The following is a 22,716-nucleotide window of genomic DNA, read 5'->3' as shown; positions in this document are numbered from 1 at the left end:
TCAGGATTGGAGAGCACGGGAATGCACTCTGTCTCCTCTCTCATGGGAAGGGAGGAAAAGCCTTAGTTCTTTCCACAAGACCCACACAATTATCTGTCCTTCCCCAGAACTAGCCAATATTCTGCTTATGTGGAGATGTGGCTGACCGGGGCAGAGCAGGATTCACTGCCTCCTTGTAAGCCCTGAACTAGGTGTCTGGCTCCATGACTGACAGCTTTCTCTTTAAAGCATGCAAGTGCTTTGTACCTAGAGGAAAATTCCCACTTAGCATCCTGGGAATAAACATTCCAATAGTAAAGAGATCTTCCACTAGTCACAGAAAGTTACCAGAGTTAAGAAGGGAGGAGAGAACCCCACACCATACTTATTTCATTAAAAAAAAATATAAAAATTTTCTCAATGAAGAATAAAGAACCCACTCCGAGTCATATACACTGAGAGTTCACATATGGGTTATGTGCATTTTTAGATGTTATAATAAATATTTTATATTTGTAAGCTATGTTTTAATTTAGAGAAAGTAAAACCTGTATAATTTCTAATACCGTCATGCACAACATAACGAGGTTTCAGTCAATCACAAACTGCATATGCTACAGGGGTCTCATAAGATTACAATACCATATTTTCACTGTACCTTTTGTGGGGGCTGAAAGAAATCAAGCTAGAGCCAGATTTAGGTATATTCAGATACACAAATACTCACTATTATGTTATAATCACGTACAGATTTCAGTACAGTGACATGCTGCACAGGTTAGGAGGAGCAATAGGCTAGATCATATAGCCTATCTGTGTAGCAGGTGACACCATCTCACTTTGGGTAAATACACACGATAATGTTTGCATGACGAAATCACCTAACGATGCATTTCTCAGAAAACGTCCCCACCGTTAGGTTATGCATGACTGTCATTGTGTCAGTGCAAATGGCAAAAAGTCAGGATTTAAAAGAGTTTAAAATAAAAGCAGTTAATTGTGTTTGAGTTGTGAAAACTATTTTTTTTTTTTGATATAGAGTCTTTGCTCTGTTGCTCAGGCTGGAGCGCAGCGGTGCAATCTCGGCTCACTGCAACCTCTGCTTCCTGGGTTCCAGTGATTCTTGTGCCTCAGCCACTCGAGTAGCTGGGACTACAGGTGTGTGCCACCATACCCAGCTAATTTCTGTATTTTTAGTAGATATGGGGTTTCACCATGTTGCCCAGGCTTGTCTCAAACTCCTGGCCTCAAGTAATCTACCCACCTTAGATTCCCAAACTGCTGGGATGAAAATTATTTTTTTTAAAAAAGCTGATGCATTCCAGATACCACAGTAGTTTTGTTGGCAGTAAACAATTTGTCAGGCTCACAGAGCAGCAACTTAAGGTGGACCTGTTGTAACTGGTGCATTCATAATATGAAACGGCTCTTCTCCTAGACATAGAGTATTATACTGAGTACTGAAATGAATTTTTTAAATGTACAAGTTCCCAGAGTAGAAATTAACTGTGTTTATGAAAATAACATTTCAGGGTACAACACGTATTGAAGCACTGAGTTTTGAAAAGTTTTGAGAAGGAAATATATAATGTCAGTCATAAAATTTCATCTGGGCCTCAAATTCCTAGAAAAGTAGTGACTTAAGTTTGTATTTTTTTTTTTTTTTTCTGAGACAGAGCCTTGTTCTGTCACCCAGGCTGGAGTACAGTGGCGCAACCATGGCTCACTGCAGATTGGACCTCCAAGTCTTAAGTAATTCTCTTGCCTTAGCCTCCCAAGGAGCTGGGACTACAGGCAGGTGCCACTTCACCCAGTTAATTTTTTTTTCTAACTATGTAGAGATAAGGTCTTGCTATGTTGCCCAGGCTGGTCTTGAACTCCTGAGATCAAGCAATCTGTCCATCTTGGCCTCCCAGAGTACTAGGATTACAGTTGTGAGCCACTGTGCCCAGTCTTAAATCTAAGGTTTTCTATTTTTTTTTCCTTTTTGGTGACATTGGAGACAGGGTCTCGCTCTATCACCCAGGCTGAAGTGCAGTGGCACAATCTCGGCTCACTGCAACTACCACTTCCTGGGTTCAAGTGATTCTTGTGCCTTAACTTCCTGTGTAGCTGGGATCATAGGCATGAACCACCACACCCAGGTAATTTTTGTATTTTTAATAGAGATGGGGTTTCACTATGTTGGCCAGGCTGGTCTCAATCAAACTCCTAGCCTCAAGCAATCCATCCACCTTGGCCTCCCAAAGTGCTGGGATTACAGGCATGAGCCACTGCACTTGGCCAAATTAAATTCTACTTCTGTTTGTTTGTTTTGAGATGGCGTCTCACTCTGTTGCCTAGGCTGGAGTGCAGTGGCATGGTCTTAGCTCACTGCAACCTCACCTCCTGGGTTCAAGTGATTCTCCTGCCTAAGTAGCTGGGATTACAGGTACCTGCCAAAACTTCTAGCTGATTTTTGTATTTTTAGTAGAGACAGAGTTTTGCCATGTTGGCCACGCTGGTCTTGAACTCCTGACCTCAGGTGTTCTGCCTGCCTCCACCTCCCAAAGTGCTGGGATTACAGGCATGAGCCACTGTGCCTGGCCATAATTAAGCTTTACAATGTCTTCATTTGTAAAGGAGAAGAAGAATAGTACTTAACCTATTTATTTCACCAAGTTGTTGTGCAACAAATGTGTGTTGATTTCACTATCAAAGAAGTAAACATTAAATTATTGGTGATATCTTAGTTGTAAGTCTTCTGTATCTTTACTTACCCCTATTTGTTTGGGTTTCATAGTAATTCATGTTCAGAAAAACTAAATAAGACTTTGCAATGTATGTGAGAGGGACTGAGAGAAAATAGGCAAATGAAAACGCAAAAGGGTGATTAACAAAGCAGCTCATGTTAAGTTTCATGAGAAAGAAAACTTTTTCATAGCTAAATGTTTAGGGCTTGGAACACAGAAGAAACACATAATTACCGAATGAATGGAATTATGTAACACATTCGAAAGGCCTTCGTAAATGGCAAAGCACGGTGCAAACACTAGTCACTACCGTTATTCATTATCATTTTTAACTGCTCTATTCTATTGGTGCTGCTTCTGCCTCTGGTAACACACTTCCGGTTAATTGCACCAGAAACTGCACACTTCCTGTTGGAGGAGTCCTCATGTTTCCTCATAAAGGCAGCAAAGGGCTGCCAACTTGCTGAAGAGAGAAGGAACATTTTTCATTTGCACACCTAGATGTCAAAGGCTGCTTATAGAGCTTAGAAACAGTTCTGTGAAAGAATGTTCATCGCCCCTTTGCAATCTGATTTCATTTCCATTTCCTCTCAATCTTTCTCACATATATTGCAAAGGCTCATTTAGTTTTTCTGAACCTGAATTACTATGAAACCCAAACAAATATAGGTAAGTAAAGACACAGTAGACTTACAACTGATATATTACCAATAATGTAATATTTACTTCTTTGATAGTGAAGTCAACACACATTTGAAGGTGTATACTTTTATCTTCAATTCAGACCTCTCTCTTGGCTCTGGAAATGTTTTCTTAAAACGCAATGCTTGTCTATCATCTTGTACCTCGGGTTACCATGACTCCAGCTCAGAAAACAACACAGCTGCATTCAAGTCTAATTACAAAATAAAAACAATATAACCAATTTCCAAAGTTTTCCTCTGAAAGGTGGACTTTCTTTTTGCTCAACTGGTAGCAATTGAGTAGTTTACAATAAACTATCTCTCCTTTATCATGGTTTGTCCTCCTTCCTGGAGCATTCTCAAAAAGTGCTATTAACATCTTCTATTAAAAGCAAGCAAACTCCTTTCCTTGCTCCAACGTTACCCTCGGTTTCCTGCTCTTCTTTAAGGAAAACTCCCTGAGAAGTGTCTAGGTGGTCTCCATCTTCTCTTTTCCTGTCCTCATCTGAGCCCACTCTACTGGAACTGAAACCATTTTCCATTTTCCTTGACCTATGTGATACCCTTGATCACTCCTCCATTCCTTAGCCTCTTTTGCTGCTTCCTGTTATCTGGGCATCCCTGGAGTGTTAGTTCTCAATCTTCCCATCCTTTTTGGCCATACTAGGTGGCCTCTTCCAGTTATGACTCCCAGATTTGTATCTCCAGCCCAGACTTCTTCCCTAAATTCAAGACTTGGACACTCAGCTGCCTGCTTGATGCTTCTCCTTTCGCATTTATTAGTCAGCTCAACCTTAAATTAAATGCCAGAGACCAAGCTCCTGATGACTCACCTCCCTGTAAGCTTCCTTACTTCAGCAAATGGCAGCCCTTTTTTTTTTTCCAGCTGCTCAGGTTCATAATGCTGGAGCTCTGCTTTCTCTCATATCTCACATTCAATCCAGCAGCAAAGCTTATTGAATCTACTAAAATCTTCTCACCTTCCTGTCACTACTTGCTCCAAGCTACTCCCTTTTCTCATTTGATTTATCCCCTTGGCTTGTTACTGGTCTGATGTCTTTCTTGCCCCCTTAGTATCTCTTCTTAGCACTAGAGCCAAAATGACCTATCTAAAATGAAAGCCAGGTCATGCCATTCAGCTCCATTCAACTCAGAAGTTAATTCAAAGTCCCAACAGCGACTTTCAAGGTTCTCCATTCTCTGGTTCCCACACTGTTCTACACTCCTATCCTCCGCTCCTACAAGTCTTCCTCTTGCTCCCTGGTTTCTTGACAGCAAAGCACATTCTTGCCTCATAGCCTCTGCATTTGCTTCTCATTCTGCCTGACATGTTCTCCCTCTGGCTACTATAGGACTAGCTCTCTCGCTTCCGTCAAATTCTATTCTAATGTCACTTTCTCATAGAAGCCTTCCCCAGGCACCGCAGCATATTACATCCAAATCAAGTCTGTACTTTCCACTCTATAAAAGGATTATTCTTTCAAGCAGAAATTATTTGTTAGTTTTTGAGACAGGGTCTCACTCTGTCACCCAGGATGGAGTGCAATGACACAATCTTGGCTCACTGCAACTTCCACCTCCTAGGTTCAAATGATTCTTGTGTCTCAGCCTCCCAAGTAGCTGGGATTATAGGCATGCACCACCACACCTGGCTAATTTTTGCATTTTTAGTAGAGATGGGGTTTCATCATGTTGCCCAGGTTGGTCTCAGACTCCTGGCCTCATGGGATCCCCTCGCCTTGGCCTCCCAAAGTACTGGGATTATAGGTGTGAGGCACCATACCTGGCCTCCAGCGGAAATGTAAAATGTAGAAAATATTTGATGTATAAGAACCTATCTCCCTATCACCCCAATAGTCATGTAAAAGTAGTTACTGGTCATCTATTGTGTGCAAGGCACAGGTCACAAAATGAGTAGGGATCAGCTTTGCTTTTAATTAATGTTTATGGAATGAAAATCGCTTTTTCCATTGTCAGAACCAGTAGTAAACTGGGACTGACAGGCTGATGGTGGGTCTCAGAACAGCAAGTAGATGACAGCTCCATCAACTCAATAACCCCTATTAGGCTCTGGAAACCTTCTGGGAGTCTGCTGATATTGTATAGCTAGTCTAATAAAGAAACTTTTATGAACAGAGCCCTCCAGTCATATTCTACCAGAGATGAAATTTTCCGCTGTATTCTAGCTCTGGAAAAGAAAAAAAAGACTTTTCCTCTGTTTCTCCCTTATGTTTGTCATAATACTTTCAACACTTCAGGGTATTCAGAAATTGACCAGAAAGAATCCAACAAGAAATATGAAAGGTTCAGAGTGAAAGCTAAAGGAATAATGAAGTACATTCCTTTTCTTAGATGATAGCGCTTCTAAAAGAAAATGAAAACAAATTTGAAGAGCAAACAAAACAGCTTCAAAGGCAGAACAAAAAAGGGCATCAACAAAGGAAGCTTTGGTCCATAACCAGCAAACCCAGTGGCTCCTTAAGCAGAGACTTGGATGAGATGAAATCTGCCAAAGGATGGGGTCGAACAAGTTCAGTGCAGTCAAGAGGTAACGCACCAAACACCTTGTATGCATATTCTCTTTCAGCAGTGACATCTCCACAGGTGCTTCTTCTGTGGGCAATAACTGAACCCTGCCTGGAAAATCAGAAAATTAGAGCCTTTTGTTTCTCCTAAGTTATCCAGAGGCCACAGGCTGGCATCTGATTACCTCTTCCTTCCCACCGTTGGAGGCAGAGGAACACTCCTCTTTCTCACCTCTTGGGTGAGTTTTGAAATACATACTCAGTCCTATAACAACTGCATGTGATTTAGATTCTGCTCTTCAACCACACCGTTAGCTTCTCAAGTTCCCTGTCTGTGTCTATTTATTTCTAATTCTAAAGTGTGAACGTTACGTGTGCACCCCACTGACCCTTTTTTACAAAAGGTTTCAGCTGAACTATTTCATTTGCAGGAAATGCTGGAGGCAAGAAAATGCTGCTTCCTGCCATTTCTCCATCTTTCTGAAGAGCAGTCCTTCCAAAACTTCATGATCGTAACCTTCCCCTGTGCCTATGGGGAAGATTTTTGGACAGATAAGTTACCACCTGCTGGGAAGGAAAAGCCAGGCCAACAGTTGTTTCTCTAACAACATCTGCATGTGTGACCCATGATTGCTGGAGTCAGCATTAATCAACCTACCAAGAAGGAGAGGAAGTAAACAACACATTTGGTTCCATCTAAGTCCACTGGCAAGATATAAATGCTAACATTGTCTGCCCAAGTTTAAGGCTTTCCTTTCATTCCCTTTCCCTCCCTTCCCTTTCCCATTCCTCTCCAGTCCTCCCTCCCTTCTTCCTTCCTCCCTCCTTCTCGTCTATTCTTCCCTCCCTTTCCTCCTTCCTTCTCTTCCTCCCTCCCTTCCTTTCCTCTCTCCCCACTTTCTCCCTTCCTTCCCTTCCCTCCTCCCTCCCTTCCTCCCTCACATTTTCCTTCATGCCTCCCTTCTATTCTTCCCTCCCTTTCCTCCTTCCTTCTCTTCCTCCCTCCCTTCCCTCTCTCCTTTTCTTCCCTCTCCTCCCTCTCTCCCTTCCTTCCCTCTCTCCCCACTTTCTCCCTTCCTTCCTCCCTCCCTCCCTCCCTCTTTCCTTCCATTCCTTAACTCTAATTCTGGAACTGATGTCACATAAAAGAAGTCCTCGGCTACTAAAGTAGGACAGAACTATAGGCTTATGATATTCCTGTTATTCATTTTTAGAGATAATATATAACCTGTGTTCCCTAATATGACAGTTGTAGCCCTAAATGGCATTACACAATTGTTTATAAAATCTCTTCACAAGAAAAATATAGAGCAGAGAAAAAAAAATGAGACTGCCTGTACAATCCAGCTCTCATTGTACAGCTCCCCAGGTTCTAGGGATGTTGCAGGAAATTTAAGTCAATTGGGATCATGCTGTTTACAGCAATATGGGCTGATTTACTTGTGCTACCTCAAAGTCTGGATGCTTTCAAACGTTTTTCAGGACCACTAAAAAGCAGAACATTAATAACTAATTCACAAAAGCAGTGATCAGCTTTTTATCATAACATGAATGGCTGAAAAAAACCCCCACTTTTGCAAAATAATGTTGTTCTTTGTAACATCTCTTTAAAATATACATTATGTTCCTTTCTTGCAAACTGAGGTCGACATTTTCTTTTCTTAAATTCATTTATTAGCTGGAGGCTGAATGTTTCTTTCCTGCTTCTGATAGAAAGGATGTATTGGGCAGAGTCATTTATTCAATGATGTTTACTGAGACCCCACCATTTCTTCATTTTATCCTTGTGAAAAACATGAACAAAGCGCAGTTGAATGGTCCTCTTGACTGATGCCAAGCTCAGAGGTCTCTAGTAGAAAGCTACAGAGTTTTTTTTTTTTTTTTTTTTTTTTTTTTTTTTTTTTTTTTTTTTTTTTCAGTTCTACTTTATTCGACACTTCACTCAATACATTCGTGGACGACTTCAAAGGTTTGTTGTTTTAGGGTAAGTTTCTTAAAACGAACACATTACATAGTTGAAAAGGATCACTGATATACTAAGTGACAACCAAGTCTTAGAAAGGTCCTGATAGACTAGGATTATCGGATGAGTAGCCTGATAAAACTGCTTTATCTGGAAAAGGATAATGCAAATCCAGTGCTGCCGAGAAAAGAGGTGTAGTTCATAGCTATTGATAAAGCCTGGGAAATTTTCATGAAGAAAGGCTCAGTAAGAATGAATGGTATGTTAATGCTGATCTGCCCAGAGCTGGGGAACCAGGATGCTGTGTGGCCCACATCCCCCCTTATCACATGAGATTGGCAAGGTGCTGGAGACATTTAGTATAATGAGGGGAAGGTATCAAATCATCTTTAGTCCTAAAAAAAACTCTTCCCAGAAAAAGGGAGCAAATATATTCTTTGCTGTTTCAGAAGATATCATGTATGTAGGAGTTATAGGGAGGCTTATTTCAATTCAATATAAGGCAAAGGTTATATCAACTAGAACTTTTCCAACCATGGGCCTGCCTCACAAAGAGTGGGCCAGCTTTCCAGTGACAAGTTTCGGCAGAAACTTTTGACTATCTATAAGGATCTATTAGAATGGGTGCCTGCCTGCATCAATGAAGAGATGGGACTACATACATTTTCTGGCCCCTTCTCATCCTAAAAGTTTCTGCTTTTCTTTAATAGTACAGTTGGTGATCTGTATTCTTGGTTCTGCATTCTTCTGATCACACAGAAGAATCTTCTAGCTATTCATGTATATAGAGAAAAGCAAGTTATCACGAATTTTGTGATCCTGCATTCAAAGTTCATTAAAATAGAGACCCATACAGAAAGGAGGTCACATCATTTCACAATGATTTACATGAAGCAATTGTTTACTATCTCTGGTTTGTAAAGAATGAAAAATCGGATATCAGGAGCAAAGGATTTTCTTCAAATACAATGTTTATCCATGCTACTTTAGAGGTTTAATTGTCTACTGAAGCTGCATTTACATAAGGTATTAGATATTCTTTTTTTTTTTCTTGGTATTAGACATTCTTAGAATTGTTCAAGGAACTCAAAACACTGCATTGGGAGGATTTGGGGCTTTAGAATTTCTAGAATGTGTCATGTCTCCTAGTTCCCAGTTTGCAGAGACAATATGGGGAGTTCATCAACACTGTGGTTCACATGATGTCTGTGAAGCTGGACTACCTGCATTGGAATCCTGGTTCTATACCTTGCAATTTTTGTGGCAGTGGGCAAGCCACATAAATGCTCCCTGCCTCAATTTCCTCCTTACACAGTTTTACTAATCAGTGCTGGTTCTGACGATGATGATGATCAACCACCAGGTCTAAGCTAGACAGACTGTATTCTATTATTCCAGGCAGTGTATTTCCCTAAAGAACTGAAGACCATCCCAATTTGTGTCCAATCTGATATACTGTAGGACCCTGGGGTTTTATAATGCCGATAGTCTTACATAAAATAATTTGGTCAAGAGTATTTATAGATGGCTTATTTTAGAAGAATTAAAACGTGACTATGGAAGAGTTAAGCATTACCCCCCCATAGCCAACATACACTTTACCAAAAAAGAAGCAAACATTTGAAAATAAAATATCATTAAATATTTTGAAATATACCAACTCATAAACATCCTTTAATTTTTTAAAAATCTTAAAGTATGGATATCATCTGTAATTCTTTTTCCAAAGAGCACCAGTGTTAACTATGTTATAACATGAATAGGAGCTTCCTGAACAGTGTTTGCATTCATAAAAACTACCGTTTCCAAGTCAGTGGAGAGGCATTAGTTTGGGCTTAGAAGCTGGAAAACAGAAACAGTTTTGTAAGATGTAGCTAAATATGAGATTTACTTTAAAATGCATTTACTCTCAGATGCAGTTGAAAAAGCATAATGTAGAAGAAAACTAGAGGTTGTCTCAAAATAATAACAATAATTTCTAAAACAACCCAAACGTATAGTTTCATAGTTAATAAAATACTTCGAAAAATACCATTTTATTTGTGCCTCACAACAATAATGTGAGGTGGGCATTAACCCCATTCTAGGGAGACAAAACTAAGGCTCTTTGTAGCTAACAGCAGGTTGGTTACAGAGGTAATTGATATCAGAGATGGGATTTTTCACCCTCATCTCATTTCTTATTTCTTCAAATCTGGCATTCTAACAAAGCTCATCAAATTAAGTATGAAAAAATGAAATCAATACTCATCTGATATAGCAATTTTCCATCAGATAGTCTCAGAATTTGAAAGTCAGAGTGAATTTATTCAGGCGTCTACTATTGCCATTTCTGCCTGCTTAGAAACCAGCTTTTTTTCCTGGTAGCAGTGGCCTGGCTGTCCATAGGAGATGGAGCTAAAACCACCCTTGGTGTGGGACCTCTGTCTTGCTAATTAATCTCTCTCTCTCTCTCTCTGTCTCTCTACACACACACACACACACACACACACACACACACTGCAGGGAAGGACACTTGATCCAAACTAGGCTGACTTGAACTGATGGAACATAATATTGGGACTCTTTCGTTTTTGAGACCAACTCTTGCTCTGTCTCCCAGGCTGGAGTCCAGTGGTGTAATCTCTGCTCACTACAACTTCTGTCTCCTGGGTTCAAGCAATTCTAGTGCCTCAGCCTCCTAAGTAGCTGGGATTACAGGCGTCGCCACCATACCCAGCTAGCCTTTGTATTTTTAGTAGAGACGGGCTTTTGCCATGTTGCCCAGGCTGGTCTTGAGCTCCTGGCCTTAAATGATCCACTGGCCTCAGCCTCCCAAATTGCTGAGATTACAGGCATGAGCCACCATGCCAGGCCTGGGACCTTTATTTTGATACTCTTGGAAAGATAGTTTCTCTTTCTTGTAACTTCAAGTTCAATAGCAATTTGGCTTGAAACTCTCCACATGTAGAGGAAGGCTATTTGGGTAAAGAGCCAACACAGAGGACAGCACAGCCAAGAGATGGAGAGCCAGAGAACAATGCAGCAAAACAGCACCTGAATCCAGGACTCCTGCCCTTTTCTGCTTAAGCCATCTTGAGTTGGATTTCTTGTTATTTACATGCACCCAGAAGAGTCCTTGCTGATAAATTACTTTAGGCCTATACAAACAGAATTGACTGAGACAGGGCTGCACGAACAGTCCTATTTCCACTAGGTGTTTAAAAACCTTCTTTTTATTATTTACCACTGGAAAAAGAAAGGGAAGAAGGAGAATAAGAATCAGAGAATTCTCCTACCCTTGAAAAATTAGCAAGGGCAGATTATAACGGCCAAAACTGACCTGTGGACCCAGGAATTGGTCTGCATGTAATAAGAAACATTTTGAAAATTTAACAAGTGGAAAAATAACCTGCTGGCCCTCTTTGTGAACAAGCCGTTCAATGTCAACAAGCCTAAGGCACTACTAAATATCACAAGGTCAACTCCACTGAAATAGGGTTTTTACATATTGTCAGATATTTTATTCAGTTTTTTTTTGAAAACAGAATATTTTCTATTGATATTTTCTTTTTCTTTAAATACATGGCCTGGTTTTAATTGGAAACAGTACCCTTGGTTAAGCATCAGCACACGGAGGGAAGATGGAGACATTAGAGCTTCTCTAGCAAAATGACTGGAGGTGTTTAGGGCTGACTGCAGTCTATCAGAATCACCTCTGGCTTTCCTTTTTTTTTTTTTTTTTTTTTTTTTTTTGAGACAAGAGTCTCACTCTGCCACCCAGGCTGGAGTGCAGTGGTGAGATCTCAGCTTACTACAACCTCTGCCTCCAGGGTTCAAACAATCCTTCTGCCTCAGCCTCCCCAGTAGCTGGGACTATAGGTGTGCACCACCACACCCAACTAATTTTTTTTGTTTTTGTATTTTTAGCAGAGATGGCGTTTCACCATATTGGCCAGGCTGATCTTGAACTTCTGACACCGTGATCTGCCCACCTCAGCCTTCCAAAGTGCTGGGATTACAGGCGTGAGCCACCACACCCAGCCTAATTTGCCTTCTTCATGAACTTGACAGGGAAGAAAATAATCCAGACCTGTAAGATGAGTATCAAAGCCTAAAAAAGAATCCATCTGAGTCTTTCTGCCACTTCTTCCAATTATTATTTTTTATGACTGAAGCATACACAAGACACTAATCATATTAACATTAGTGTTGCCCAAAAGACACTAATTATACTGGAATTTCTAGCTCCAAAGTTGTCTCAGATAGAGCAGGGTGTATTTGCTAAAAGAAAATTAACTGACCACATTAACAAAAAAAAAAGGTGTATAATACATCAGGTTTACATTCCAAGTATGGAAGCACTGTTTTCTAGTTTTCCTGGGTAGTTGTCTAGAGTTCTTGGCTTGAAATAGGGCATAGATATCATCAACATTCCAGATGATCTCTGGGGCTAGGGTGTCAGCTTGTCAACTTGACAAGCTGTCAAACTGGAAGCTCCTGATGGAAGATCTTACTGAGTGCATTCCTGACCTTTTTTTTTTTTGTTTATGTATGATCTGTCTGTGCTTAAGTATTAAGAGTTGCTCTTTGGACCGTCACGGAAAGGAATGTTGAAATCATGGACAAGCTAAGCCTTTCTGAATAGTGGCTCTGTGATGAAAATCTAAATTAAAAACTAGGCATTAACTTATGGACATTAAAAAAAAATCTGATGTGACACAGTAATAGAAAAACTTGTTTAGTTTGGGGAAAAAAACTTCTTTTTTTTCTTGAGACAGAGTCTCCCTCTGTCGCCCAGACTGGAGTGCAGTGGCACCATCTCAGCTCACTAAAACCTCTGCCTCCAGGGTTCAAGCAATTCTCCTGTCTCAGCTCTCCTGTCTCAGCTGGGACTACAGGCGTCATCCATGCCCAGCTAACTTTTGCATCTTTAGTTGGGACGAGGTTTTGCCATGTTGGCCAGGTTGGTCTTGAACTCCTGGCCTCAAGTGATCTGCCCACCTTAGCCTCCCAAAACAGCCCACCTTGGCCTCCCAAAGTACTGGGATTATAGGCATGAGCCACTGCACCTGGCCAACAAAGCCACTTTCTAAAATGCTGTTTGTTTCAATGAAGTTGTGCTATTTTCTGAAAACTGATTCCATAAATTCCAATAATGTCAGAGCAGTGGGTAGAATTTCTAGGAACAACAGGCCTACTCTCTCAGGAAAATATATAAAAGGAGAAATTACTGTCCTGCTTCTTTCCCAGACATGGCAAAGTGTTTGCCTCATGGCTTTCTGGGATATCCATGCTTTTTTAGCTAACAGTTCTGTGCACAATACATTTCAATAAAGTTCCAACTTTCATTTAAAGAACAAAGCCCTCTCACTTGATACTTTATCTAACAATGTTACAATAATAATGTGTTATTACCATATGATATGTTTTGTTATAACTTTTGTAACGTGAATTGGCAGAGAAAGCTGGCATCCATCCTCTGCTTTCCCTGGCTTTCAGACCATTCTACACAGATCCCTCTGTATCTTGATATATGCTCCTTGGCAGATGATGTGTTTACACAATTAAAATAATAAAAAAGAAAAATTCAAATTCCATTTTCAATATACATGCTAAGTATGGGTAACACTGGAACAAAAGATGGTCTTTCTAGAATGCTACAACCACTTGAGCACCTGCCTTCAACTCTCTGTCATCAATTGGCCTACAATGAGCAGGGATCTTTGAATTAGGAACTGACAGGTGATGCGTCTAAACTGAGACATATCTGTCTACACAGTGCTTTACAGTTTAGAATATGCTTTCATATAAATTATTTGATACATGCAGGCCTGAGCAGCAGACATTATCCACATTTTAAAGACAAAAAACAAAACAAAACAAAACTCAAGTTCAGAGTCACCACATAACTTTGTCCAGGTCACACAGCCAGAAAGAAACCAAATCAGAATTCCAACTGAAGAAGCCACTAAGGAAACAGCATCCACTATTTGGAGAAACGCCACCAGCAAGAACTTGTTGGTATACAGAGTTAACCCACCACCTACCTATGAAGCTTTTCACAAACATGGGAGATGGGCAGAGTTCTGCCACACTGTGCAGAGTCTCTGCTGAAGGATCAACAAATAACCAGCGTAGTTTTGCATTTAAGGATTTCATGGTGTTAACCATGAGCTAATTCAATCAGTTTCCACTAAGCTAGTGATTTTATCTTCTGCTTGCTGTGCCCACATAAATGGAATCTCTTACAGCACATGGGAAATTAGTTTTGTTGAACTGTTTTAAAAATATTTTATACCATTTTAATACAGAGGAAGGCACAGGGCATCAGGGACTACAAAGGAACAAGGACAGGGTTAGGCAGGCCAGGGCTTGAGTCCCAGCTCTGCCATTTACCAGCTGTGAGGCCAAGCACTCACCTTGCTTGGCTTCCTCATGTGAACACAGGCTCTTGTGAGGATTAAATAAGATACTGCATGTGCAATCCCAGGCATGACCTGGCCACAGCAATGCTTCTGTGTGGCTCAGATTCTACCTCCCTTTCTTTAGTAATATCAAAACAACGAACATTGGAAGAACTAAAATGTAATATACAAAATGCTTTCAATACGGAAGAAATTGATCTAGTTGTACTTATTAATACTACTTACATTGAGAAATATTAAGCTTGCAACTAAGTTGATTTTCTAATAATTTAGAAAAAGTGTTTTTAGTGCCCCAGATAATACTTTTTAAAAAAAATTTAGACAAGAGCATTCAAAACGTAAAGACTTTACATTACACACTATTCTCACTAATATTTAAGTTAAAGTTTATGCAAAGATATGCATTTCTTTTACTGTTGAGAAGTCTTTGTTTTGTGAAAATACAAGTACTATTTCATTTTCTTGTATGTATTTCTGTAAATGGAAGCCTTCTATAAATGGTTGTAATTTTTGGGATTTAGAAACTCTTTTCTTTTGCATGAGTTTGTAGAATGTGGCCCTAACTGTATTCATTCCATCCCTCTCATTATTTTAAGGGTACTTAGACTTCTAAGTATCATTCAAGAAAACTTTGGAAGATTGCAATTAGATCCTAAATACTAAAAATATTTTCCTCCTTCTGATATATTTTCCATTTACTGTCTTATTTCCACATAACTCAGAATTAAAAGCTGATAGGCCATGTGCTGTATGCACATTAATAGTGTGTAGGACACCTTGTTTGTGCTAAAATGAGATAACAGATGTCAAAGTACTTTGAGAATTTAAAAGCACTATGCATATTAAGGTATAATTATACAAATGTGAATGCAACATCTATTTATTAGGGGTATGGAAATGGTGGAGTGTTTCAGAACTTTTGGGCTAATGAGTCCAGTTAAGAATTACAAGCTAGAGAAGCTATGTTTTCAGCATGATAGGAAACCCATAATTCAGATGTATTTATATCATCACATTCAGTTCGTGCTGAACTCAATTTTGTTTCTCACATATTCATTTAAAGTAATTTGATGCCAGAATATTGCTTATATTAGAATAATAGCAAACAATGTTTTCAAATCTCCTGTATCCCAAGAAATATTGTTTCAAATAAAAAACTAGCAATTAAACACTATTCTAGTGTTTTATTTTAAATATCTGCTAACAAATTTAACAGGTAAAATGGACATTAAATTTATCTCAATTTAATTTTAAGAACTGGTTTTCCAAGTTAAGCAAAGCACCTCCAAACATCTGGTAAGCAGACCTCAAGAAGGTAAAACTCCTATAAATTATCACAGCCACCAAGAACTTAAGGTTTCTGGCCTAGGGCTAGAATTCCAAATCACTCTAGCAGTGGCTCAGCTAAACTTGAAGTAGAGGGGAGTTTCTAAGAACATAAATCTGTCCTGGCGATTTTCTCTAAACTGAAGTCTCCTTTCTTTTGGTAGGTAGGAAAGAAAGCCTGAAGCTCAACTTTGCATTTAAGTGGGAAATGGACTGGTTAGGCAAGCATTAACCAAGCTACAATAAGTTTCTTGGGAGAAACCCCTTGGGAAAGAACTAGAGGAATGGAGCTCCAGGTTGGAAGGAGGGAGCTCCAGGTTGCAAGCTACTTGCTTGCAGGAATTTTAATTGCTAATTCAAGTCTTTCGGAAGATCCAACTTGATTGCCTAAACACATAACTTCAGGGGAAAAAATATGGTCTCGGGAGATATGACAAGTTTTCTAAAAAGTAAATAAATTACAAAGAGTATTACAGCAAATGACCAAAAATAAGGTAGAGTAAGAAAAAAAACAAACATCAACTGAATAGTTGAGTGGTGGAAAAGTCACATCAATTGAGTTATTCAACAACAAAATGACAGACTATTTCATATTTTGACGGGTTAAAGAACTAGTTTTAAGAGGCATGTATTTATTGCTCCATGGATTTTGGCCTTGCCAGACTAGGGATAATGCTCAAAACTGCAATTAACACCACTTAAAGAGCTGAAGTTCCAGAATCTCTTTTTCTTATTGATCAGATTCCTGTGGTGTCATCCCCTATTTTCCCTGCAGCAGAAGTGCTGTATTGAACAGCAGGCTTTTAGAAAGCTTCTAATAAGCTCCTGGTTGCTGATGGAGCCTGTGTCTCTAGCAGCCACTCGATCATTGTTAGCAGCCCATGTGAGGGGAATGCATGCATCTACAGGTCTCTAATTCACCACATCCCATCAGCCTGTTTATCTCACTCTGCTTTCTGCTTTTGGGCTTTTCTCACCTGGCCAGATAAAAGTCCATTCCATTTTCTCAAGGCAAGACAATTCTTGTAAGGGATGCATTTCTGATTGGAGTGACCAGTTAAAAGATGTGTGCTACTTGGTACTCCTGCCCCTCCTTGTGAACCTCAGGCAGAATGTAAGGGTGCAGTCTTGCTAGGTCACCTCTGAGTGTTTACACATAGGTGGAAGGGTAACTCCTCTTTAAAAAAAAACTGCACTATATAGAGAAATTTCATAAATTATACAAGCAGCTGAGAGAAGTAATTCTGTTATACTGAGGTTGACACAAGTCAATAATAGCTAATGCTCATTAAAGAACTATATTCCCTTACCCAGGGAAGAAACAGGCTCAGAAAAGACCCAGTTCTTATTAATACATAAAGACTACATGGTTCAAGGTTAAAACAAACTACATCTCTGAAATGCTGTCATTAGAGAAATTTAACCACCTATGTGATTTTAAAATATAACAAGTACAGGAAATAAATAAAAGTCTGGGGGAAAAAAAGCCTTCAGATGCCCTCTTTAAAAGAACATCAGTGAAAACAGTAATAAAAATTAAAAGACAATACCTAGCAACAGAGAAAATTATTCTTTTCTTATTTCTCCTACATTTTCCATCCCCTTTCAATAAAAGATTCTCCATAATCCCAACATTGCCATTTCCTGCACAAAGAACCCAGAGAACAATTCAAAATTAAAGGAGCTGAAAGAAGACACAGTATCCCAGGCCTACTCTCCCCAAGGCATTTGCAGGCAGAATAACCGTGGTTTCCAGAACATTCTCTTCACATTTATCTTTCATGAGCTGCAGCATAGAATGTTTACCAGAGGCTTTAAAAATAAAATCTCACTAAACAGTTGAGAAAGATATTTAACAACCGAGGCAAAGCAATTACAGTTAAATTTTCACCTCAAGATTCCCATCTTAGGTGTGGGAGGCAAAGAGAAGACTCCTGCACATCTGTCTGAACCTAGAATGAGGATGAAAAGAGTTGATTCTGCCAATAGTTGGCAACAAATCCATAGTTTTGCCTCTCAGGGCGAAATGTGGAGCCAGCTGCCCACCTGAATGTGCATTAAGAACAGCGCCACTGTTTGGTTAAGGCTGACTCAAGTTTCTGAGCAGCAATCCAAGGATAGGCTAGACATCAACATCCATACAAAAAACGTGGAAAGGTCTGAACGTGACAGATCTCTCTTTTCAATTGTGTCAGAAAGCATCATCATTTTCAACTATTTAAGGTGACAATGAGATATTACAACTAGTCCCAGTAGAGCATTTCTGAATGAATGTATAGACTTGGGAGGAAATTAACATCACACAGGGTTAATCCTAACCCCAAAACTTCTGCCTCGTTATCCAACCAATTTGCATTTTGTAATCTAGACTTTTATTATTCATTTTCACTACGATTTGACTTTGACACAATATTATTCCCTTTAGGGCAAAGACTTTCTGGGTGCAATGAGATCAGACATAATTTGTTCAGCAGGAATGCACGATGAGGACATGCGTACACATCCCATTCCCAGAAATTTCTGTCTGTCTAGTTCAGATGAGCAAGGAATGAAAGGCGGGGCATAAAATGCTATAAATTCTAGTTAGGCATGGACAGTAAGCATCCATTTTGTGAGCTACTGTTCAATATTAAAAGGCATTACCTGATATGGATGAAAAAGACATCACAAAGGCTTATAACACCTTACCTGAGCCATCTGCCTCTCCAGTTTTGATCGGGGAATATCATCAAAGTAGTTTTCATTTCTTCTCCTCCTTGCATCGCCCTGCATGATAATGTGAGGAACGTCTAGGGAGCCACCAGTGGTGTAAGTGCTTTGGCTAAGTGATGGAGACAACTGAGGAGGAGTGTGATTACCACTGGGTTCCTGAATGGAAATACATCATGAAATAAATACCATGTTCCGTGGCTGACCTTTGGTTTCAAAATTGCGAAATACTGACAAGACAAATTGTGGGGGTGGTTAGTCGCTTTAGAATCAACAGCCAAGGAATGAACGACATTCCACCATTTTATTAACGGCATGACTAGTCAATACGTTTTCCCCTAAGTATTTCAGGTGAAATGTCTGAAATATCAAGAGTCAGGTTCTGTTGTCCTAAAGCAGCACTGTGGATGGTCTCAGGAGGGAGGCACACCTATATCGGGCACCTCTGACACCACTGCATGTGTTTATAGGGAAGGAACCCGGCCCTCATGTGGGCAGAGCATCCTCACCATGGCAGATGCCATGATGAGAAAGCTAAAATGGGACCCAATGGGTTTTGATCCAAAGAATGGTCTGACAACAGGGTTAGGAAGAGGACACAGTATGGCAACACAGCATGTCACACGCACAGACTGCAGAGCAGTGCATGCTACGACAGAGGATGCTTTTCCATGGCAAAGACAACTTCATCCGAGGGAAGCGGGTCAGGAGGAAGATAGGGGCATAGACAGCTCAACTCTACTGTTTGCGAGTAAGATGAGGATTGGGATCATGGTGTTTCTCCACACCACTTCTCCAGATATTCTGGACAGATTTAGGTCCTACACTTTTTCTTGGGTATCTCTGCCTTTGGCCTTTTTTTGTTCCCCTGAATCTCTTTGAGAAAGCCAGAATGAGAGGTTCAGAAGGGGAAGGAAAAAGAGCAGGGTAAGTAGCAGGAAATCACTCCTCTAAAGAGTCATTTTAGGATGACTACACCCATGGGGCTTATGTTTTTCTCTCCTTCCATGTAGCAAAATGAAGGCAAAACAAGAATAGTATTTTTATTTCTAATTTATTTCAGGCTCGTCTGAGGGGTGACATTTCTATTTGTACTTTTATGACTCCCAAAACTCTCAAGTAGCCTCCAAATATCCCAGTATACCCTAATGCCCCCAGTAATCAATTAAACCAGCATTAATGTAGCCCCTACCCATCCCATTCCAGTCTCTCTCAGGAGGATAGGCTGGGTCCTCCTAGAGCCAATTCTCTCACATTCCCTGAAATCCTCATGCATTTTCCTCTCCTCCAGAGCTGAATCAGACTCGAAATCATAACAGCTTCTCTCCTGCCCCACCCTCTGCTATCCCGACTGGCTATGCTGTTTGCTGAAGTTTACTGATAGGAGGCAGGCCACTGCATTCATCATGATGGTTATGTCCGGGCACTGTGCTTGTGTTCATCCCTTCAGAGGGGAAATCAGAAGCAATCAAGTGCAGGACAAAATAAAGAGAGCAGGGTGGGCACCCCGCAGCTTTCAGAGAGATCTGAGCTTTTTGATGCATTTTAGAGAAGTTCTTACAGGACTCACGAACCCCGGTGATTGCTGGCCACTGCTTGCGGCTGCCGTTTTGCCTAGAAATCATCTCTCACTTTCTCTCTGCCCTTTCCTCCCTCCCTTCCTTCACTTCCACTTCATTTCTCTCTCCCTTCTACAGGTTCTTTCTAGTTTCCTACCTCATAAGTCTAAAGTGTAGTTGAAGTAAACAAGTAGCATTTATTAAGTAAGGTTTTAGATTCTCTATTCTGAAGTCTTGAAGTGGGTAAAGCTGGACAAGCTTTGCTTCTTGAAAAACAGAAGACCCTAAGGTTAATTTTAAATTGATCTTTACTTAACTGTGGTCCTTGATCGATTTCTTTTCTGTGGGTTTGAGGAGTCTGACAGAAAACTCATTTCCGCTCTCCTGGCGTAGATGGGGTGTGGGATGGGAGGTGAGGGAATGGTTCTTTAAAGGTGGTGAATTCCATTATAGATGGATATCTAAATCTCAAAAATATATACTTTACACCAATCTAGAAAAACAAATCTTGTTGTTTTGATTGTGTCAAACATAATCAAAGGGAGATTGTTTTTCACACAGATAAGGTAAGCTACACAGAAAATAGCCTGCGCTTCCTGATCAATTGCTTCAGTTGCATAAAGTGTATGTTTATAAAACCTATAAAACCACACAAAATAATTCTTTTTCTTACTCTGTTGCTCAGGCTGGAGTGCAGTGGCACAATCTCTGCTCACTGCAACCCTCCGCCTCCCAGGGTCAAGCGATTTTCATGCCTCAGCCTCCAGGGTAGCTGAGACTATAGACGGGCATAACCACAGCTGGCTAATTTTTTCTGTTTTTAGTGGAGACGGGATTTCACCACGTTGGCTAGGCTGGTCTCAAACAAATAATGCTTAAGATAAGGGTAGAGAACCAAATGAATGTGCTTGGCACTTACCCTGAGGGTGATGGACCGAGGGGGCTTCTGTGGGGGATCGTCGTGCAGCCTGTCTCCCAGAGATGCCAAAATGCGTTTCCTGTGGCCAATCAAATTGATTTTTAAAACCTGAAACAACATATATTTGGGTTAAATATTTCATTGGAGAAGACATAACTTTTATATGTCACGTGGGGTAAAAAGAGATTTGTGCAAAGTTACCCCTGCACCATGAGATGTGGTGTGACATCAGTGTGACTGCTGAAGTCCACAAAGATGGCAGTAGCATCTGGAAAGCCTGGAGTGGCTAAGCAGCGGGGGCAGAAAGAGAAGGCAGGACGGTTCTCCTTCCACTCATGCTGCCTGACAGTCCCACTCCCAATGCAGCAGCCCCAAGACCTTGCCAAAATACACTCCTGCTCTCCTCATACGCAGCCGAAACCTCACAGGATCAAATCGCAGTCCAGACTTGGCTTTGAGGTAATGGGGATAGGCTTCCCTCTCTTTCCCTCCATCCAGGACACGCAGTCATGCCAGCCTCCTCTGGGTCTTGGAAGCTTGACATTCATTCTTGTCTTGGGGCCTCTACCCCTATCAGCTACTGGCCTGGAATTTTCCCTCTCCCCTCTGAGATTTTCAAATAACCAGTGACTTCTCATGGTTCTGGACACTGTTCTAGTGCTGTCTCTTCAGAAAGGTCTTCCCCCACCTCCTTATTGAAGGTTCCATGCCTTAAATCTCTGGCATGCTCTCCATGATGATCCTCATTTTATCGTGCTCTGAAAGCACTTTCTTTACAGGCTTAGTGTTTGTGTTTTGTTCTACCCTTTCCAGGTAAGCTCCCTGGGAGCAGGGCACTAGCACATGCTGATCACTATTATTTCCCAAAAAGATGACTAAAAAAATAAGTGATTAATGAATATGAAAGAATGAATGGTAATGGAGATGACAGTTGCAAAATTAGAGTTATCTTGTGTAAGGATACGGTTAGACGGAAGCATTGCCTGTTGGGGTAGACTCAGAGCCTCCCCATGATGGTATTTTGAATCTGACCATACTGCAAATGGCATGTGGCAGAAGACCTCTCAAAGGGAAATGAGAATTGCAGAGCCTCAATCCTCAGCCCCATTCCTGGTGCTTTACCTAGGCCACACCCTTTTCAATCTTACCAACTTCTCTATCTGGAAGGAGCTCTCACTTGACAGATGAAGAAACTGTGGTTTGGAGTGGTTAAGTCGCTTACTCAAGAGCCAGCATGTTGTGGCTCTGGGATTTGAATCAGATTGGTCCAATTCCAAAGCATCTTTTACTCCAAACTATACAGCACAAAATCTGGGGTATCTCCAAATATTACTGACTTCTTGAAATGACCTATTGTATATTTATCCATTTATAAAAATGTGTTTACCTCTTTCCTACCTATGTGTAGTCTCAAGATACAATAATCTTGTTGGGTAACTAGTTTCCAAAGTTGTTACCCCATGTGTAAATTTTTTTCTTTTCTTTTCAAGTTTTAAGACAGAAGGTGGGGCAAGCATTTCTTTGGCACGCATTCCAAATGCATGGCATGCTACCTTGAATTTTTCTTAAAAAATTATTTCAACTTTTATTTTAGATGAAGGTGGTGTATGTGCAGGTTTGTTGCATGGGTACACTGTGTGATGCTAAGGTCTAGGGTATGAGTGATCCCATCACCAGGTAGTATGCATAGTACCCAACAGGTAGTTTTTCAGCTCTTGTCCCCTTCCTCCCTCCCCTCTTTAGTAGTCCCCAGTGTTTACTGTTGCCATCTTTATGCCAATGAGTAGTCAACGTTTAGCTCACACTTGTAAGTGAGAACGTGCAATATTTGGTTTTCTGTTTCTGCATTAACTTAAGAGTAATGGCCTTCAGCTGCATCCATATTGCTGCAAAGGACATAATTTCATTCTTTTT

The 22,716-nt window shown here is 40.5% G+C and overlaps 1 protein-coding gene across 38 annotated transcripts in view; it reads right to left on the bottom strand.

The window, feature by feature from the left end:
- ANKS1B (ankyrin repeat and sterile alpha motif domain containing 1B) overlaps positions 1-22,716 on the bottom strand; it is a 1,271,383-nt gene that overhangs the window by 82,372 nt on the left and 1,166,295 nt on the right. For 28 of the 38 annotated variants that reach the window (XM_039471669.2, XM_074402369.1, XM_039471671.2 and 25 more), the window contains 2 exons: positions 20,803-20,910; positions 18,304-18,483 (listed from right to left, as the gene is read on the bottom strand). In XM_039471669.2, coding sequence (XP_039327603.2) covers positions 18,304-18,483; positions 20,803-20,910 — 288 coding nt within the window. The remainder of the gene's footprint in view (positions 1-18,303; positions 18,484-20,802; positions 20,911-22,716) is intronic. The other 10 variants (XM_074402368.1, XM_010340194.3, XM_039471674.2 and 7 more) reach the window with 2 other exon arrangements.

This window comes from Saimiri boliviensis, chromosome 7 (assembly GCF_048565385.1).
Source record: "Saimiri boliviensis isolate mSaiBol1 chromosome 7, mSaiBol1.pri, whole genome shotgun sequence".
NCBI classification, from domain to species: Eukaryota; Metazoa; Chordata; class Mammalia; order Primates; family Cebidae; genus Saimiri; species Saimiri boliviensis.
Note: the sequence above shows the minus strand (reverse complement) of the source record. Positions and strands in the feature narration are given on the sequence as shown.